This window comes from Anguilla anguilla, chromosome 15 (genome assembly GCF_013347855.1).
Source record: "Anguilla anguilla isolate fAngAng1 chromosome 15, fAngAng1.pri, whole genome shotgun sequence".
In the NCBI taxonomy this organism is placed as follows: Eukaryota; Metazoa; Chordata; class Actinopteri; order Anguilliformes; family Anguillidae; genus Anguilla; species Anguilla anguilla.
Window position 1 is genome coordinate 31,481,309 of NC_049215.1, and position 20,785 is coordinate 31,502,093.

Consider the following 20,785-nt stretch of genomic DNA (forward strand, 5'->3'; position numbering starts at 1 on the left):
TTACCACAAACAAGGTGTGTGTGTGTGTGTGTGCTTGGCATTTATATACTGTATGTATGTGTGTATACATGCATGTGTGTGTATGTGCAGGAGTGTGTGTGAATGCGTGTGTGTGTATGTGCAGGAGTGTGTGTGAGTGCGTGTGTGTGATGCATGTGTGTGTGTATGTGCAGGAGTGTGTGTGTGTGTGTGTGTGTGTGAGTATGTCCAGGAGGTTGTGTGTGTGTGTGCGTGCGTGTGTGTGAGTACGTGTGTGTGTGTGTGTGAATGTGTAGGAGGGTGTGTGTGTGCGTGTGTGTGAGTGTGTATGTGCAGGAGTGTGTGTGTGTGCGTGCGTGTGTGTGTGTGTGTGTGTGTGTGTGTGAGTGCGTGCGTGTGTGTGAGTACGTGCATATGCCTGCACTTGCGTGTGCTGGACTACAATGCGCAGCCTTAAAAGGTCACTGGTTGGTTGGTGGCAGAGGAGTTTATCTCTGAGGCTCAGTGGAGATGTTGTATTTATAGCCATCTTGATAAAGAGTGCTCGCCCCATCCCAACTGCTCCAATTAGCTGTACCAGAGGTGGAGTAATCCGATAAAACAGAGAGCAGGACTCCCCCCATCCCAACACTTTCAGTCCGAGCAGGCAAGGGGAGCAAGGTAAGAGCCACTCACCTCCAGCCCTGCATTCATACACACACCTCTCTGCTTGCCTGTCCCTCTCTCCTCTCCTCTCCTCTCCTCTGCTCTCCTCTCATCGCTCTCATCTCAGTTATAGGATAGCCTCTTTCATCTCCACACTCCTCTCCTCTCCTCTCCTCTTTCCTTTCCTTTCCTCAACTCTGCTTTCCTCTCCTCTCTGTCATCTCAATTCTCCTCTCCTCTTTCCTCTCCTCTCTCTAATCTCAATTTTCCTCTCCTCTCTTCCTTCAACTCCTCTCTCTTCTCCATCTCCTGTCTTCTCATCATTCCTTTCCCCCCTCCACTCTCCCCTCACTTTTCATCTGTTTCTCTTCCCTCTTTTCTTTTTCCTACCCTACTTTCTATGCCTGCAGTTCTTTGTTCTGCCTTTCTGTCCGCTCCTGTCCTCTCTTTAATCCTCTCCCCACACTGTCTGACAGCTGAAATCTCAGCTGTGCTTCTGCTGGTACAAATAGAGCTCTCGTCCTCTCCGCTCCTCTGCTTTGTGTAACTGATGCCTGCAGCCTGCAGCCTGTAGCCTGTGGCTAACGGTTCTTCAGAACGAAGGGCAGCATTTCCTAAATAGTGTGCGACAGTTAACACTGGTAAGTGCTCGCGCTGGGAACCGATGCAAGCGGCCACTGCAAAGGTCAACTAGCAGTTTTCCACGTTAAATGATGTTGTGGATGGATATCGGTTTTAAAAAGGCTTTTAAAAAGGCTAATTGCAAGTTGATGAGAAACAGATGTTTGTGCGTAACAATTCTGGTGTATATTGTGACGTTTCAGATAAGAATGCTTGCAATTTTTTGAAAACAGTTTGAAAAATGAAACTTTTTTTGTGCTTTTGAGCAGAGCTGATAAGCCAAGAGAACTTGTTTTTTAAATCTTGTGATTTTACAAAGCCGATTTTTAACAGATGCAATTGTCAACTATCAATTGAATTTTATTATTATTATTTTTTATCCTTACACATTATAATGATAAATTCATAATGCTACCTATATAATGCTAATAATGCTATCTGAGAATATGCAGTTAGTTATAGCAGCAGATGCCGGGAGTGAATGTACTTTACATTTAAATGGTCATCAGTCAACAATCATTTTGGAGAATCATGTAAAAGCACTCATTAAAAAGCTAGATCAAATGAATGTCAACCAAAAAATGATTTTTCAGTCATAGACTTGCAATCGAGGTCCATATTCACACCAAATTACATATTTAACGACATGAATCCATATTAAACTAGCATTAGAGTACCCAAAAGGGGAAGTACCCACAATTCTACGGGGGTAAACAGATTTCAAATAGGTTCTGGTTTATATTCAGTCACACCTGCTACATCAGTTATTTTAAAAAGACGGTTCAGTAGCAAATAGGTCACCTTTGCAGCTGAATAGTCTTTTTTAAAACACGAACGCGCCGTTTCTCGTGATCGTGTGTATATAATTAGCACTTGTGGGGACTTTCTTTGTTGCCGTGGCCACCGTTTAGCACAGTACAGAACGATACGTGCTTCAGATGGGGGTAAGGCTAAAGGGGGAGGGGGGTATTTTTAATATGGGGCTTGTGAATATATTTACACAGGAGAGTTTAGGTAGGGCAGAATGGCTGAAGGAGGAATGGTGTTACAGTGCATGTGGTGGAACAGAATTTGGATTGTGGGGGAGGAGGGGGGGTTATCTGTAAGATAAACAGGAATGCATTTGTGTGAATATGGATGGAATGCTGAGTGAAGTTATATGTATTTGGGGGGTGGGGTTAATGAATTGCGATGAGGGTGGGATGTAGGCTAGGAAATATGGGTATTGTAGGAAGACAGTCGCTTAGCCCCCCCGTCCCATCCCGTCCCGTTTAGTCACCCCCCTCCTTTTGGCTGTGAAAGCATTTGGGGGCGTCCCTGGTGAACCTCTTGTTGGCTTTAATTAGCTTTGTGTGGGTGTGGCAGCACACAGCTGGGGCTCAGTGCATCTGTCACAGTGTTGAAAGGCGGTGGGGGGGGGGGGGGGAGTTGGCCGTGTTGGCAGCAGAGGCACTGCACTGACATTACCAGGAGAGGTGTCAAATCGTGAGACCCTCAGAGACCTGCTTCTCCGCGTCCTGGAGAGCTTCTCCAAGGTTCACGGGAGGTGGGGGAAAGTGCAGTGGAGAAACGAGACTGAAGAAATGACAGATTCTGTCCCGTGAGCACGCTCTGATCTGCCCGCTGGTTACATAACGGGGTTTATGAAAAAAAAAAACGGTTAATGTGGTCACGCCCTCTATATACGCACCTCACATTGTTAAACTGACAGCGTCTCTCACTCCGCGTGAACTTTCACTGGTCCGAAACCAGCAGCCAGCTGTTCCAAGCGGCACGGGGGTTCGTACCAGCGGGGCTTCGTGAACCTCGTGCGTGTCTGAGGTGACCGTAGCGATTTGCAACTCGCAGAAAAGTCTTCTGATTGGTCGAATGAGTCGGTGACTGACAGAGCACCGGAGCACGCTTCATATCGAGCTGAAGCTACAGAAGCTGCATGCTACCCACTGTAGCGCCAGCACAGGCGTGTTTCATAAACAGCTCGCTACTTACCGAAGCCTTTTTTTGGGTAAGGTTTCTAACAAAATGTCCGCAATGTTTCTCCACAACTGCCCATACATGTGAGCGAATGACTTACAGAGGGCCAGGCAACATGGTAGACCAACCGTCCATTGGTTCCGTACAATATGCCATTACAGACACATTACATTACATTACATTACAGGCATTTGGCAGACACTCTTATCCAGAGCGACGTACAACAAAGTGTATAACCATAACCAGGAACAAGTATGACGAAACCCCTAGAGAGAAGTACCGGTCCAAGTGCAGGGAACAACCGCATAGTTCAACTTGGACCCTGATGGTTAAACTGATTAACACTAACAACGAGAACGGCAACAATGCAATCTATTGAAAAAATACAAGTAGTCGTTAAGACAGTTAATGCACCTAGTCACCTACCTAGACCTAGACACAAAAGCACAAACGGTCAAAATGGATACTCTGAATGGAAAATGTTACATAATCAAAATAATAAAATGTCCAATAATATTTTTCCTTAATGTTAAAGTCCTTCATCAGTCCACTTGAATTCAACAGAAAGAAAAAACAGCTAATTCCTGCTGCAGTCTCAGTTCTCAGAACTGCATGAGGCACATGGGCATCGGAGGAAGCTTCTAGAAGGCTTATCAATGGCTCTGTCCAGCAGAGAAGATGCACAGTTCTTGCATTCTCGTAAAGACGAAGGTTGAGTGAAGGAGGTAAAAAAAAACATTTCCCAGACCAAAGAACCTCTTTAGGCAAAGCCTTCAGAGATAAAGACCTTTCTGTGTCCATGTCCTTTCATTATGAATCTAGATATCACCCATTTAACGGGCTCCTGAGCTGAAGGCATGCACTGATCGAGGTTTACAGCTTCACACACAGCAGCTAAGATGTCTCTGCGACAGAGTTATCCAATACGCCGTTGAGGGAAAGATCATATTCCGTCATATTTGTTGATAAAATATAGAACTTTATTGGGCTTGGATGTGCGATTTCAGGAATTTGCCCTTCGCTCCCTCCGTGGGATTTAAGGGATATAGTGGAGCCACGGGGGGCCTGTTTCCCAAATTCCCCGAACACCTGCCCCTTCAGTACGGCGCGATGCCGCTGCAGGCTAACGCGGTTCCCGTTACCGCGACGCGTTGCCTTGGTGCCGTCCATCAGAGTCCGATTGGCGATAGTGACAGGTGATGACGTGCCGTGGCCCGGATGCCTCCGCGGAAGCGGTGCTTTACGCGCGTCCCCGCTCCCAAATCGGGGGGGACCAGCTGCCAGGCACATCAAAGGAGCACACAGCACTGCCCAGCCCAGCCAACTGCACCCCCCTCTTATCCAGCAGGGTATTTCCATTCTTTATTTTAAGTGCACAATTCGGGAGGAGCAGGCTGGGGGGAGAGGGGGAGAGAGAAAGAGGGAGAGGACGAGAAAGAGGGAGAGAAAGAGAGAGATGAATTCAGAGAGAGAGAGAGAGAGAGAGTCTTCAGGCACTTTATGCATTTAGCAGATGCACTGACCCAGAGCGACCTACACAGCTTCATTTTAAAAAATATAAACTCCATTTATACAAGCGGACATTTTCCAAAGTAGTTAAGGCTGAAGAATGAAATGGAAGTGTCCCAACTGGGAAGCAAACCTGCAACCCATATAAATCAGTCAAGAATATTAAAATCAGTTCATTCCCTGGTGTTGGCACTAGACTGAGAGGCAGAGGATAAATTAGGTCCCAGTGGTGGTGTAGGCCAGTGCTCTTCATTCCAGGTCCTGGAGAGCCGCAGGGTCGGCTGGTTTTTTGTTTTATCCTTAATATCAACAACCAATTCAGACCCAAGAAGCCAGGGGAGTTAACTGTGTAAGAGGCTGCTTTATTTGATTGAATAAGTGCCAGTTAACAACAGAAAGCAGCAGACGCTGAGGCTCTACAGGGCTAGAAACGAAGATCACTTGTGTAAGCACAAGTGACCAATTTCACCCATTTGACAAACGCTAGAGGAGAGAGGCCAAAGGGCAGATCCGAAGTCAGGAAAGGTAAAGGAACGTTTGCAACAGGATATGGCCGAGTCTGGTTTGGCACTGGAAGGGGCAGACGGCATTAGCCGGTATTTAAACCTTGCCGTTCCTCAGTACTGTGTAAAACTTTATGTGTCTCCTAATGATACTGTGTGAGTGAGTGTGTGTGTGTGTGTGAGAGAGAGAGCACACTGAGGAAGACAGAGGAGGGAAAGAAAGATTTAAGAGAAGTACGAATGTAAAAACAGGAAGGCAGGCATTTGACATTTTTCTAGGAAAGTGAAGAATAAATCACAGGAAAGAAGTGGGTGCACTGCCAGAGAAAGAGAGAGAGAGAGAGAGAAGAGGGGGGACAGAGAGGGAGAGAAAGTTAGGGATGCAGAGGGAGAGAGGGAGTCAGAGAAAAGGAGAAAGAGAGTAAAAGAGAGAGAAAGAATGAAAGAAAGACAGCCAGAGAGAGGAAAAGACAGAGGTTATCTGGTTATCTTTATACCCTGCTATGATGCGACCCTGAAAGGGACTGTTCTAGTGCTGATTCCCCCCCCCCCTCTGCAGAGCTCTGGCTATGTGTGTACAGGACAGAGGGGGCTTTGCTGGGGAGGGACGGGGGGGGGCGAGGGGGGGGCGCAGTGAGATGCCTCTCCCGGGGGCTGAGGGCCACAGTGCCCAGCCTGGACGCGCTCACGCTGGGGGGGGGGGGGGGGGGCGCAGTGAGATGCCTCTCATGGGGGCTCAGGGCCACAGTGCCCAGTCTGGACGCGCTCACGCTGGGGGGGGGGGGGGGGGGGGGCGCAGTGAGATGCCTCTCATGGGGGCTCAGGGCCACAGTGCCCAGCCTGGACGCGCTCACGCTGGGGGGGGGGGGGGCAGTGAGATGCCTCTCATGGGGGCTCAGGGCCACAGTGCCCAGCCTGGACGCGCTCACGCTGGGGGGGGGGGGGGGGGGGGATAACCGGGGGCTTAGCGGGGGAGGGTCTCAGAACAGCTGCGCTTCCCTGCATGCGAGCGGCGGTCCGTTCGGCACGCCGCCGCCCCTCTCGTCACCTCGCCCCGCCGCGGTGACACGCTAGCCCCGTGGGGGGGGGGGGGGGGCGCGGGGTTTTCATACGACACCGCGCCCGCCCCCCACCGCGTGGAATCCCCCGGGGCTTACCGGCTCCCGCCAAACACGCCGTTCCGCGAAACGGAGCCCGGGCCCCCGGGCAGATACCGCCGCCGGGCTACGGGGGGATGCCGCCGCGGGGCTGGAACGCGCCCGCGGGGTTCCAGGCGACCGGGTCGCTAGGGAACGCGTGACTGACGGCTGGCGCTGTACCACACGCTTTGGGCACCGCACACGGAGCCTACGAATGCCTGTCTGAGCCTTCAGTCAGGGGGTCCTGCACTGACAGGGCGGTCTTAAACCGTGCATGGGAACAATGTCCCACACAGCCATCTGTCACCGGTACAGTTTTAACACAAGTCCTTGTCCTTTATCGTGGGTACCGTATATATATATAAATATAGACAAATATATCACTCCAGGATGTACAGTTTTTAATTCCCAGAAGCCCTTGCCCTGACGACAGGTAAAGGTTACCTGCTTTGTGGGTCGCACTGTTAGTGTATTGGTTCATCTACAAAGATTTCAGGAAAACTGAAAATAGTTTACTACCATAATTGTCTGCTGTGCCATTGTGTTTGTATTGGTTAAGCTGGCAAAACCCTGAATTGTGGTCTAGTGACACCTGAACTTACAGAAAACTTTTTAGGTCTTTCAGAAGTTTTGTTTCACAAGATCAGTGTTATTCTGCTCGTAGGAGTGGAGTTACCCTTAGTGTCACTTGATAAGCTGTGTGACCATTTAATTTAAACCCCCAGGGCCTCAAAAGACTGAATATATGTCCCTGTGGCTCTTTGGGTTAGTAAATGTATAACGTGGACAGAGTCACCTCTTCAGGAAACAGACCATAGAAGAGGAAGATTGTGATTCTCACAAGATGGTGGCCAAGTCCTGTGCAGTGAATAAAGGAATAAAGTTTTCATGAAATGAAAAGCCTTTCTCTTCTTAAGTGCTGAACTTTTATAACAATATCGTAAATGTGCCGATCTTCTCCAGTGCGAAGTAAGGAAGGAAAGGTACGGTAACGTTTTGTGTCGCTTTGCAGAGTACAGGGAGCTTTCCCGTGCCAACATGACGGAGCGCTTCGACTGCCACTACTGCAAGGAGTCTCTGTTCGGGAAGAAGTACGTCCTGCGGGAGGACAACCCGTACTGCATCAAGTGCTACGAGAGCCTGTACTCCAACACCTGCGAGGAATGCAAGAAGCCCATTGGCTGCAACTGCAGGGTGAGCCTGTCCGTCACGAAACCGAACACTCCCACTGCCCACCCCCCCAAATGATCTTAACTATTTAGATTTTGGTAAAATCTGAAAAAGACTCCTGCAGATCCCAGCAAAACATTTCGAAGCAAAGAGTGTACAGTCATACAAACAAAATAAGTCACCGTGGATATTGGTGAAAACAGACGGTTCTTTCGAAAAGGCCAGTAATCTGCAGGAATTTCCTGTTCCACAGTACTGCGATAGCTCATTCCTGGCGACAGTCCCTGGACCCCAAACTCAAAGTGTCAGGTGTGGATTCTGCCAGTTCCCTGCTTGAGCCATCTACTCCACACTGATCCGCACACACACGCGTGAGAGCGGTGGGAGTGGGGTACGCAGGAATATTCACATCTCCCGATGCCCCAAAGAATCTTTTATTTACTTTAACACTTCTCTCACATCACTCACTCAGGAATGATCATGGTGAGAGAACATAGAAATTTGACTGCTGGTGGTGCCTAGACAGATCAAGAGCAAAACTGAGATTTTCACTGAGGGCAAAGATCTGCCATTTCCTGAAAGACGCTGAAAGAGATCCTGTTTCCATGTGGACTCTGTCCTGCAGTGAGGAACTGCCCTCAGACCAGTGCAGTCTGGAATGACTGTGGGTCGGTATCATCAGGCTGAGGGCCCTCCAGATACTCTGGACTACAGAATCTCAGAACTTGTAATGAACTACATCCTCCAGAAATTCCAGGCTTTGGATCATCAGGGCCCACAATAGCTGAGTCCCATTTAAAACACACCCCCCTCCCCCAATAATTTAAAACACCCCCTGCAACGTGACAGGAATCAGAGTTCCAATTAAATGGACATTAGGGCCTATGATAAGGTTTAACCCACCTCCCTCGAGACTATGGCTGGATTGAAATTGAAATAAATACTGTCATATTTCAGTGATATGAATCATGGGATTGGGCTGCTGCCGTTCTCATGACTTTGTTCTAGCGTGCGGAAGGGCCTCATAAGCCTGGCATTGGCTGCAAGCCGTGCCAGCCCCCCCCGCAGGGAGACGCGTGATTGGCTGACCCGTCACCAGGGGAGGGAGGGGTTTCGGTCCACGTCTCTCAGCACGCAGGGCGATCCCCTCCGGCCAATTAGGTGCCCGGAATCTGCCTGCACAGCGCGCGCATGACGAATCGCCTCTCTCATTGCTCCCCCCCTTCCCCCACCCTCCCCCTGCAGGATCTGTCCTATAAGGACCGCCACTGGCACGAGACCTGCTTCCACTGCTTCCAGTGCAAGCGCTCGCTGGCCGACAAGCCCTTCTCCACCAAGGACGAGCAGCTCCTGTGCACCGAGTGCTACTCAAACGAGTACTCCTCCAAATGCCACGCCTGCAAGAAGATCATCATGCCTGGTGAGTAACCACGGAGGGCGGTGCAAGAGAGAGAGAGTGAGACGTTCCTTATGATCTTCCTTACATGTTCCCTTGCCATGATCCTTGGCAATGAAAATGCAAATTTTGTCATGCCAATAATGCACTTTGAATTTGAATTTGAGAGAGAGCAGGACAGAGAGAGGGAGAGAGAGAAACAGGGAAAGAACAGAGAGCAAGGTTAAGAGAAAGAATACAGTCTGAAGCAGAAAAAAAACAAAAAAATAATTACAGAATGGTAAAAGGAAAACTTAGCAAAAACTCATTATAAAGTGTGAGGAAGGGTAAACTGGAGGCTTTCTGCAGACTGTTAAAGCCTCTGTCACCTCAGCTGTTTTTTGCTGGGAAACTAAGATAGTCCTTCTTTCTCTGTCACTTTCTTTCTCTGCCCCCATTCCCCTCCCCAACCCCCTACACAGGCTCCAAGAAGATGGAGCACAAGGGGAACAGCTGGCATGAGACCTGCTTCACCTGCCAGCGCTGCCAGCAGCCAATCGGCACCAAGAGCTTCATCCCCAAGGACAGCCATAACTTCTGCGTGCCCTGCTACGAGAAGCAGTTCGCCATGCAGTGCGTGCACTGCAAGAAGGTGGGTCTCGTTCGTCCATCCATCCATCCATCCATCCATCCATCCATCCATCCATCCATTCATCCATTCATCCATTCATCCATTCATTCATTCATGCATTCATGCATTCATCAATTCATCCATCCATCCATCCATTCATCCATTCAGTCATTCATTCATTCATAAGGGCTATGCAATAAGGATACATGCCCAGAACTTACACCATAAGAATGATGAAAACACTTTTCTCAAATCTGGGTCAGATTATTAGAAATACTTTAACCCTACATACAGCAGAACAATTCTGGCAGATAAAAGATTCTACTATTCTTTCCCAAACATTCTCGCCCACTGCTTAACTCCTCCCTCTGTCCGTCCCGCCAGCCAATCACCACCGGCGGAGTGACCTATCACGACCAGCCCTGGCACAAGGACTGCTTCCTGTGCACCGGCTGCAAGCTGCAGCTGGCCGGCCAGCGCTTCACCTCCCGCGACGACTTCGCCTACTGCCTCACCTGCTACTGCAACCTGTACGCCAAGAAGTGCGCGTCCTGCACCACGCCCATCAGCGGTACGGCCCCGCCCACCGCATTACATCATCAGCCGACGCCACGGTTACCATCGGGACACATTTTCTACGCTTTACTGATCTTGTCTGGTGTATTGGAAGCAATGAAATACTCTCAGAATGTGCAAACCCCGTCTTCTGGTCACATTGGCAGGCTCAATTATACCAGGCAAGATCAACAGAGCACCGAAAAGTATTTGAATCCAAAACAAATTCATATTTGACCCAGGTCTGGTGTAGAGATTATATAGAGTATGAGCACACTGCGCAGCACTGTCACAGCCAAGACACAGTGCCCCCCTATGATCGTGACCAGCGACTACACAGAGCAGCGGAATGAACAAGCCATGATAAGCGTACTGCACTGTTACTACAATCAGAGGCACACACTACAGCAGGAAGTGTTGACGGAGGACAGATAAACAGAGGCAAGGTTAAGGGCAGCCAGCGTGTAGTCTGGAGGAGGTGGAATTTCAGTCTGAGGCAGAACACAGCCGGCGTGAGCCGTCCCCTCCGCACAGAAGCCGGCAGAAGACTGCATTCAGAGAACGGTCTCCTGCGATGAGACGTTAGAGGGGAATGTGAGGGAAAGGCAAACAGAAACACACCCGCCCAGCTCCTCAGACCACAACAGCGCACAGAGAAGTGACATTTTTCCAGCAGGCAGCAGGCCTGTGGTTCACTGTACACACATTCCTGCCTCTGAAGAGAATGCGCACTCACAGTTGCAGTCACATTAATCACTCACGCGATCCTTCCTCAGCACAGTCTCAAATAGGGTGCACGTGTGGTCTGTGCTGCAGCAGTGCAAGAACACCCTCAGGCAAACAGACACGAGTACAGACCGCCAAACGCAGACCTCCGACTACAGACCTGTGACTACAGTCCAGTTATGAGCAGCGTCCGTTCTTGTACAGCAGAACTAATCAACCACTAGAGTCTTTGCCAAGCAACCTGATTAGTAGGATCAGGTGTGTAACTGCCAGGTTGGAGCAAAAGCCTGCACCCACACCGGCCCTTTCTGGATAAGATTAAGGATCCCTGCTGTACAGTGATGCTATTCCCCCCTCTCTCTCCCTACCCCTCTACTTCTCTGCCAATAAGAACTCTTATCTCTTACTGACATCACTCTGATAAGGTACGTGACTCCCCACGGCCACGTCTGTGCCATGACAACGTCTCGTCTGCTCGCTTGCTCCCCCTGCAGGCATGGGGGGGAGCAAGTACATCTCTTTCGAGGAGCGCCAGTGGCACAACGACTGCTTCAACTGCAAGAAGTGCTCCGTGTCACTGGTGGGGCGGGGCTTCCTGACCGAGAGGGACGACATCCTGTGTCCCGAGTGCGGCAAAGACATGTGAGGCGCCCCCCCCCGGCCCCTCCCCCACACCCCCCCCCCCCCCCACGCACCGGGGGAGGAAGGGAGTCCCACACGCACGGGCCTTAGAGAGAGAGAGAGAGAGAGACGTCGACGGCGACAATGTCCAAGCACAAGAAATACTAACAGCTTTTTGTACTACCACAGACTACTCCTGCTAACAGAACATGCTATTGGACTGACATTTATGAATTTACCGAAGTGTTCTTATAGCTCAGATGTTTTTGACTGCATGCACTGACCTATGGCTATTTCGATAATGTATCTGAAGTTTTGAAGCATGAATCAAAGATAAATTAAATGACATGTAAGCACAGACTTATTATACTATGAACATGGTAAGGAAAATCTAACTAACTGAAGTGAAGGATTTCTCTTTGTCTGTTTGAAGAAGCCGACAATAGCTCTTTTGTCTAAGCTATGACTTAGTAATGATATATTATACAAAGTGAGCTAACACACATTGTGACTAACAGAGATTTACACTATATGAAAATGCCATATTAATTTATGATGTGATGGTGTTGCTTTGTGTGTAAAAGTGACAATAAACTCTTTTGTTCAGGCACATTTGTTATTTCATTACCATTTTCTTCCCTTGCTGTCAATTACATAAGATGACTCACTCAATTTCAATTCCAGTCATTTAAAACCATCACATATTGTGAAAACTGCAGGTGAATTTTATGCAGTATGAGGAAGCTCTTTTGGCTATTTGTTTCATCTCAGGCGTCTGGCTGGCTTCCTTCAAAAAAAAAAAAAAAAAAGTCACTGAATTTCTGCAGAGAGAGACACCCATTCCACTGGGTTTAAAGCACTACTTTCTGTTTTTTTTTTTTTAACAAACCCAGACTCCCAATTGATTTGCCTAAATGATTACATCTGACACAAAACAGTAATACAGACAGAGACTTGTTTGAAATTAGCTTTCACATATATAGCGAACATAAATGTGTGTCTGTACAGATAATTTGCCTCATTAAGCTACAGCTAAATGTGAAGGCAGAGAACCAGCCTTGTAACAAATTATCTCAGATCAAATATTAATAAAACAAAACCCCCTCAGCTTGGAATAAAACCCACTCCGTCATGAAATCATCACAGGATAACAATGTGGTGTACAAGCCCTCCTTTTCCATTAGGACCTCAAACTTTATTTTAACCAGTACAGTACAGTAAAGTACAGGCATTTAGCAGACGCTCTTATCCAGAGTGACTGACACAACTTTTTACACAGCATTTCACACTGCATCCATTTACACAGCTGGATATATACTGAAGCAATGCAGGTTAACTACCTTGATCAACAAGGGTACAACGGCAGTGTGCTACCCGGGAATCGAACCTGTGACCTCTTGAGGTCACAAGACCAGTTCCTTACCCATTATACTAACCACCGGAATATTATTCCAGGACGGCCCAGGGGATTCCCACCCGGAAGTTTATGGAAGTCTACAGTATTCCCAGTCATTCGCCACATATTTTTGCGAGCTGTCTCTCACTGTGCGGATTCAGAAGGTAAAAGGCAGTCTTTACACCATTGTGTTTACAGTTTACAGATCCCTTGAGGTCTATGGACTGTGACCTCTAGTCATCAGCGAAGGAGAGCACGGAGCATATCAGCCTATCACGGTCTACGGTCATGGGAGGAATGATCAGACTGCACAAGACGACCACAAATGAGTAACACAAAAAAAACACATCCCGTTATTTCACCCATGTAACGCATTCTGATGGTCCAACTGAATTTAATGATTATTTGAGCTCTCAGCCCTTTCAATGTACAGAAGGCTCAATACGCACCAGGAAGGAAAATAAAAATAATAATAATTCAAAAAGAGGCATGAACTCACCAGTTTCTTTTTGGCGCCTTTTTTCGAGACGACTTTCAAGGAATCTTCTCGGAAAAGACGCCATTAATTATAAACTGTCGTTCTCCTCCGGGCTGGCTCTTCAAACGCAGCACGCGCGGGACGCCCCCGAAGCTTCCTTCCCTCGCCACATTCCCGTCTGTACGCGAGAGCGAAACTTTCCATAAACGCACGCCGTCTCTCTCTCTCTCACACACTGCCAGAAAAACAACCGTCTGAGCCGTCGGGAGCTGACGGAGAGAGCAGGATGACAAAGCGGCGACAGACGCGCAGCCAGGGCCGTTAGCCGTTTGGGCATTCCAAAAAAGCCGCACATAAATCTTCACTGCGTCGACCGGTCTGCCGAGGATGCCGCCGCCACGCCCAAATTCTCCATGAATATCATCAAAGAACTTCACATAAAACTTCATATTTAATACAGATGCAAGGTATCCGCTCAGTGTTTACCAATCAAACACCATCTCCTTCATTATCTTTATAATACAGAATGTACACATCACAGCTGGAGAATAATTCTGTAGAGGACATTTTAACATTTTAACCCTTTCTGTAGATCCCCCTTTTTAAGACAAGCCTGAAAATGGCATGCCCAGCTTAAATGGTTGCTATTCTTGAACCCTTATGACTACAGGCACAATCCTGGTCTCTTCTGAGCAATAACCCTTGGGAATTTGTTTTGCAGGAGTCAGAATTACTCTAAATATTACTGACACAAAATAACAGAGGCTCAAACACAGTGGTAAGGGTTTTCCCACCTAAAATATTTTTTGATTGGATCACATGCCACATTTATTATTCATAGGCCTACTCCTTATTTATAAGCGTACTGAACAATAATAAAAACATTTTGAGAATGGATCTAGATGCTCACCGATATAAAATGGGATTGAGTCCTTCGCTGTGGAGTCAAAGCCATTTTCACCGTCTGCCTGAGAAATATTCACTCAGACGTGAAGTGATTTCTTCCAAGGCCTCCAAATGTCAAGTCTTCCATTTAGGCTTAGGCATTGAAAAATAAATTTTTGTTGTAAAATAACCTAAAAGTCTCTAGAACTTTTTGTTTGCCATTGTGCAACATTCTCAGCATACGTACTGAAAAATGTATGGTTTGCATATGCAGGATAAACAATCCGTGTTCTTTTATGCAAGCCCAAGAACCTATACACGGTTAGAAACGTCATTTCACTGGCTAAAATGCTTTGCAGTCATCACTATAATAGCTTGCCACTGGCTGGTTGTGTACTGGGGAGAATTTATGCTGTCCATGGATATACTGAGGGACTGCTTGGCTAGTACTGCTCAGAGATGGGCTCATCTTCCAGAGAGTGTATATAAACAGGAGATATGACATTTCATATATCCACAGTACTGTCGCCATGCCACATATGTAACACATATGTAATATTTCACTATTTTAAAAAAACAGAAATTAATGCAAATAAACCCACACAGACCAGGATACTGTGCAGGTCGGTGTGACTTAAGGGGTTAATACTAAAACTGAACAATTTTTAGATTCCATGTGAATACCGGCTAATCCTGTTCAAAATGATTCAATATCATTAAAAAAAATTCCTTGTGTAAGTTCACCAGTCAGTACCAACAGTCTCAAAAAAATAATAGTCTCTGGCGCCCTCTGGGGGCTGTACAGGGGATATACATTTTCCTGAGAAAACAAATCACATTTGAGACGAATAACTTCCAAATCCTATTTATTTTATGTACACACATTTCACACACGGTGACGCTTTCAGTTTAACTGTAAAAATACGTGATGCTACTTCAAATCTTCCATCACGCGACAAAACGACCAATCACACATCATCGACGATCAGTACTCGACTGTAAAACACCCAGAGCTCGCATCCACAAAGCCTGGCCTTTCCTTCTTTACGCACCTGTCTGGATTGTGGAGACTGCACTGGAAGACAGCACACACTGTAGAAAAGGACACTAAATCTTTACAAACAGCCACAGGTCATTATGATACAGAGACATACGGGGAACGACCTCACTTCCATCCACGGAAGGTCCCTTCACGCCAAACCCCTTTTTAACGCGTCTTTAGCCGAACGCGACGGCGGCAACCAGGGCCCCAGCATTCCGAGCGTCGCTCTGCTATCGGTGGCCGTTGCTTTTGTTAAGCTGCTATCTGAGCGACGCTTAGCTAACGCTTCTGATGTGATCCGGTCCGCTCCGGTCTTTAGATGTCCCTGCAGAAACCGACTCCGTAACAGTCGTTTGAGCTCTGTCACAAAATCCACAAGCCACTCCCACTCCCAAACCTTCAGAGAAATCCGCCAAAAAGACCGACGGCAACATATTTGAGTGGTCCACTACCGCTGAACACCTGCAATAAAGTTGGAGTCAAAACTTTCAACAGAAAGTCATTCCAATGTCTCTTTTGGGGGGGGGGGGGTGGGCAGGGGGACAGAAAGTAGAAATATAATGACCTTCAACTTCAATTCTTCAACTTGAATTACACACAGGGAAGCACGATCTCTGAGGATGGCCAACTGCGTCACATCGGGAAGATTCTGGAGAAGTCCGTCTGTTCTCCGCGGTGTAAGTGCACTTGGAGGTTCCACGGGGCTGTTTCCAGGGTGACGGTGGTGGGGAGGTTCTGGAGGAAGGCTTGAGCTGGGGTTTCCCAGGGGGCTGTGCGGCTCTGACGAATGAGACCCCTGGATTCAGCACTGGAGTGACAGGTGCGCAGAGTCCCCCCCCCAGGGGCAGCGAGGGGGGGGGGGGGGGGTAACAGGATCATGGCCACGTCACATGCTGAATCTTCTTCTTCGCCTCCGGGGACTTGAGCTCTCCCTGCCGAAACAGCAATGCTAAATCAGAAGAGCAAAACGAATCTACACCTTCAATAAATCAAGCAGTTTGGTGAAACCATGCATTTTATACTTCCACGTACCCAGGGAGTCCTTTGTGACACACTCTACTCATGCTCTATGCTCATATACTCTATATATGCTCTACACCAGACCTGGGTCAAATATGTATTTGTTTTGGATTCAAATACTTTTCGGTGCTCCATTGATCTTGCCTGGTGTAACTGAGCCTGCCAATATGACCAGAAGGCGGGGTTTGCACTTTTTGAGAGTATTTCATTGGTTCCAATACACCAGACAAGATCAGTAAAGCGCAGAAAAGTATTTGAATCCAAAGCAAATACGAATTTGACCCAGGTCTGCTCTACACTCATATACTCCATATATATATATACTTGATGTTCTATGTTACACATACTCTACGTTCATATACTCCACAATCGTATACATCGTAAATATCAGTAAGGATAATGATCCACATAGATAAATGACTGAGCTGAAAGGTGTTCTGACAGCCAACGCACCGAGCTGTCGCACTCCCGCTCTTGAGCTGCTTGCCGCTTCACTCGGACCGCTGCCGTGGCGACCGCTGTCGCGGCAACCGTTGCCGTGGCGACCGCTGTCGCGGCGACCGTTGCCGTGGCGACCGCAGGCGGCGGCGACGCGGGCGACCCCGTCCGCCCGTTCCCCGCGGGGCTCCTGCTCGTGCTCCCCGGGGGGCTGACGGGGGTCCCGGCCGGGCTGGAGGGGGGGCCGCACAGCTTGCGGATGGGGTTGGCCAGGCTCCCCGAGGGCGGGGGCTTCAGGCGGTCCGTACCGGAGCCCGACTCCGGCTTCTTCAGCTTGACGGCCCCGGTCCTGGTGGAGCTGCCGTCGAACACGATCAGCGGCCTCTTCCGCGTGTTCTCGCCGCCAGGACTGGAGCAGGAAATAAACAAACGCATTCCACCATTCAATACAAATGTGAAACTCTTAAAGGGCCTACCCTTCACATTACAGGCCCAAATACAACACACTTCAACAGGAGACGATGTGCTTATACCGAATAGAATATACAGTGCCATGAAAAGGTATTTGTTTCCTTCCTAATTTCCTCTATATTGTGACACTGAATGGTTTCAGATCGTTGTAATATTAGACAAAGGGAAACTGAGAGAACACAAAACACATTTAAAAATTATTATTGAATTAATTTAATGAAAAAAATTCATTACTTTTTCACATGGGTGATATGGGCATTTGATAACTTTTTTCATTAAATAAATGAAATCATGTGTTTTCCTTCGTATAATACTGCACTTTGCCTGAAGATCTGAAACCATTCAGTGTGACAAATAAGCAATAATAGAGGAAATCAGGAAGAGGGCAAACACTTTTGACAGCACTATAGCCTAAATGACAGCCCCACCCTGATTCTACTGAGCAGCAGTGCTCTTTGTGTGGGTGGTTGGTGTCACAGCAACGCAAGCTTCGACTTGCCACCGCACCTACTGAACCCGGTCAAGCTCTCCCCTGCCTCACCTGTGTGTGCCTCTGTGGGCGTGGCCCGGCGAGGGGCGTGGCCTGTTCCGCCCCACCCTCCGGCCCCAGCGGCTGTCGGGGAGGTCCCGCTGCGGTAGGGGGATGACGTGCTGCAGGTACAGGTCCGTCAGCCGGTCTTGGCTCGCCTCGCTGCGCTCTCCCGCCCCGATCTTCCTCTGCAGGGAGGGACAGTGAGCTGCAGGGGGCAGTGTTGTGGCACAGCGGGCAGGGAACTGACCTGGTAACTCCAGGGCTGTGCGAGTACGTTCTATGTTTTTATTCCCTGCTGTGGCACTGCTGTTGTACCCTAGAGCAAGCTGCTTAGCCTGAACTGCTTCAGAGAAATATACAGCTGGGATTAAATGTATACAGAATTATACTGAATTATTCATTAATTACAACATCACTCAGCATAATAATTACATTTAAAAACGGTCACAGAATAGACTTGAGCCTGCCATCAGAGGCCTAGGCCCAGGGCCCAGAACAGCAGGACCCCCACACCCCCGACTGCAGCCCTGCAGTATACAGTAGCTGTATGAACGGGTTGTATGTAAAGAATGTTATCTGTGTAATAACTGGGTACGAGTTGGACTGCAGGAAATGTAATGTAATATGTATGTACATGTGATGCTAGTATCTCCCTACTTTTGTTCCCTAACCCCCAGCCTACCGCAGTTGGCACACCCAGCACAAAAGTAACACTGCTTCGACATTCAAACTGCCTCAAGCTTTACCTCCTCTAAACGATCTTTCCGTCTGACTGTCAATCACAAGAGTTTCCGAGCATTTAAATGCAATATATAATGAGCAAATACACTTTGCGACCCCCACCACGTGAAAGTGTGCCAAATGAAGCTTACCATAAGCACTTTCACAGCGCTTAAGGGTGCATTACCTAGAGCGAAACCAACATCGCAACATACAGCAAGCTACAATAACAAGTGCTGGTTTATGATCAAAGGTGAACCTGAATACAAAGCTGTTTGTTTTTTGTTTCCTGTACCCAACGCAGTTTTTCCACACGCATGTAGCAACGTGCCACTTTGAACGGGTCTCTAAAGACATCTAACGCATTATACTACAGTTTGGAAAGCATTACCTCCACGGAGTTCTGTGGTAGCAAGTTTTCGCGACCACTACTCTATTGTAAAGGTTAGTAAGCTAGCGAAACAGGACAGACAGCTGGTTAGCTAATTTCATTAGCCATTACATCATTGCAACGCCCCGCACTGGAAATTTCTACCTATTTAGACTAAGTTCGGTTAGCTAATGAGCCTGCTACCTAGCCACTCTGTTGCAGTTAGAGTTAAAACTTCTGTAAGATAACTGGCCGTTTTGATCGCAAGATTCACTGTTAGTGCAAACTCCTTGGCAATCGGTGAAATGTCGGTGTCATGATTCGCAACGGCGGTAACATTAATTTAGCCGGGACTGACATGAACGCCAGCTAGCTTAGCTAACGTTAGCAGTAGCTGTGCAGCCAATGCCGGCTAGCTATTACCAGAAATTACTGCTTTGAACCAAAAACATTTCATTCCTCTGACCTCGTGTAACACCAATTGAATGAAGTCCCGGGACAGAAGCTCAGGGTGTAATAGGAGATCCGTGTTAGAGGCATCATTTCGCGTAGATCTATCCTTCCCTTGTCGTCCAGTGCTGTAGTCGGCCATTTTTAGCCATATATGTCCCAAGATGCTTTGCGATCACACATGAAGGTGAGAGAGGCGCAGCTGTCGGAGTTCCCACGCGCGAATGTCCCATGCTTGCGAGGTTTTTAAAAAAAAATCCTGACTCAGTGTGGTCTTCAATGGCACATATCACAAATAGTAAAGAGTTTATTCTAGGCAGTCAAACAACTCTCTTATATATAATAAAGATTATAACGAGAGATTTGCGCTTACGGACCTGGGTGGCGAGTTGTGGGGGAGAGGGGTCGGGGGTTTTGGATTGTTCTTGCGGACCGAGAGATAGATACATTTTCCATACCAGACCAGGAGGCGGGGAACCAGGAGGGGACCCATCATAAGCAGATCTTATCCGAAGTGATTCTTTACCTACCATCCATTTATAGAGCTGTATACTGAAACAATTCCGGTTAATTATCTTGCTCAAGGGTACAACGGCAGTGTAACTGTAACAACTTCCCAGTCACAATCCCAGTTTCCTAACCACTATGCTACACTGCCACCTAACTTTTGGAGAGTTATGCTGCCGCCTTCAACATGATTTCACAGCTTAACAAAACTGCTGCCTGACGTTCCTAAAGTTAACGTTCAAGCCTGCGCTGTTCCACCAGGGTGAGAGCATTTATTTTTAAAAAGCGCGTTGTGTCCTTATGAGAAAATAGGACAAAATGTGCTGTGTGAAATCTCTCAGCCCACGAGAGCTTCTCGGGGTGTGAGTCATCATCGCACCTTGAGCAGCTGTTTTTAGCCTCGCGGCAAGCGACGTGAAGCAGCGGCGTTCCCCGCAGTGCTGCCTGTGGATAATTAGCCCTTCCGTTTTCACCCTGCAGGGGGAGACAACGAGGCGAGAGATGTACTGTTCTTCTGGTTTGTTCCTGCGTCCAATTGCATTAACACCGGTTGTACGCTACATCAGTTCATTCAAGAAGAAATGCAAATATTTGCAGATCACCTCCCAGCCTGTCACTCGGTAAGGAAGTTAATGTGGGCAATATAACCTCTCTTATCTCCCATTTCAAATCGCAAACAACCTTGTCTTTGTGGTTCTGCAACAGGTAAGCTGCTACACAGTGCTGGATGTTCTGACATCACGCGAGATGGACTCACTGTATATACCCAGACCTAAAAGGTACATCATTCAGGAGTTTTTGTCCACAGAGTCTGTCTTATGTTGATGCTGGTTTTACTTCTGCCTCTGATTGAACTCTAAAGATTGATTGAGAGACAAGTTGTTTCACAAATGTTCCTTACTTCAAAGGGAAGCAGTTTTGGGTGGTGTCTTAAACACCCCCCACCCCCCACCCCCCACAGACTGCCCAACACCCCTGTACTTGAGTTGAAGTTGGAAGCATTTATCTCAGCCATCTGTTCGCAGCGA

At 47.9% G+C, this 20,785-nt stretch overlaps 2 protein-coding genes across 3 annotated transcripts; one reads left to right on the forward strand and one right to left on the reverse strand.

Annotated features, from left to right (window-relative positions):
• Positions 1-475: 475 nt before the first annotated feature.
• LOC118213792 (four and a half LIM domains protein 2-like) lies at positions 476-11,496 on the forward strand. 2 transcript variants are annotated; one of them, XM_035392957.1, is made up of 6 exons: positions 476-639; positions 7,383-7,564; positions 8,786-8,960; positions 9,398-9,567; positions 9,931-10,117; positions 11,322-11,496. In XM_035392957.1, exons 2-6 carry the CDS (start codon positions 7,409-7,411, stop codon positions 11,471-11,473), a joined length of 840 nt encoding a protein of 279 aa, XP_035248848.1. In that variant the 5' UTR covers positions 476-639; positions 7,383-7,408; the 3' UTR covers positions 11,474-11,496. The 2 variants fall into 2 exon arrangements, with proteins under 2 accessions (XP_035248848.1, XP_035248849.1); XM_035392958.1 differs by lacking the exon at positions 476-639 and adding an exon at positions 944-1,265.
• A 3,560-nt stretch (positions 11,497-15,056) lies between these two features.
• Positions 15,057-19,459, reverse strand: c15h2orf49 (chromosome 15 C2orf49 homolog). The gene is made up of 4 exons (XM_035392858.1): positions 19,267-19,459; positions 17,720-17,895; positions 16,723-17,116; positions 15,057-16,181 (listed from the first exon to the last, which is right to left on the reverse strand). The coding sequence occupies exons 1-4, from the start codon at positions 19,390-19,392 to the stop codon at positions 16,125-16,127; spliced, it is 753 nt and encodes a 250-aa protein (XP_035248749.1). The 5' UTR covers positions 19,393-19,459; the 3' UTR covers positions 15,057-16,124.
• Between the last annotated feature and the right edge of the window lie 1,326 nt (positions 19,460-20,785).

Bases quoted from the DNA above. Each gene is read 5' to 3' on its own strand.
- LOC118213792 (XM_035392957.1), top strand. From the start codon at position 7,409: ATGACGGAGCGCTTCGACTGCCACTACTGCAAGGAGTCTCTGTTCGGG. The intron at 7,565-8,785 runs GTGAGCCTGTCC...CTCCCCCTGCAG, and splicing joins CCATTGGCTGCAACTGCAGG to GATCTGTCCTATAAGGACCG. The intron at 10,118-11,321 runs GTACGGCCCCGC...CTCCCCCTGCAG, and splicing joins CTGCACCACGCCCATCAGCG to GCATGGGGGGGAGCAAGTAC.
- c15h2orf49 (XM_035392858.1), bottom strand. From the start codon at position 19,392: ATGGCCGACTACAGCACTGGACGACAAGGGAAGGATAGATCTACGCGA. The intron at 17,896-19,266 runs GTCAGAGGAATG...CCCTCCCTGCAG, and splicing joins TTCAATTGGTGTTACACGAG to AGGAAGATCGGGGCGGGAGA. The intron at 16,182-16,722 runs GTGCGTTGGCTG...CTGTTTCGGCAG, and splicing joins AGCGGGAGTGCGACAGCTCG to GGAGAGCTCAAGTCCCCGGA.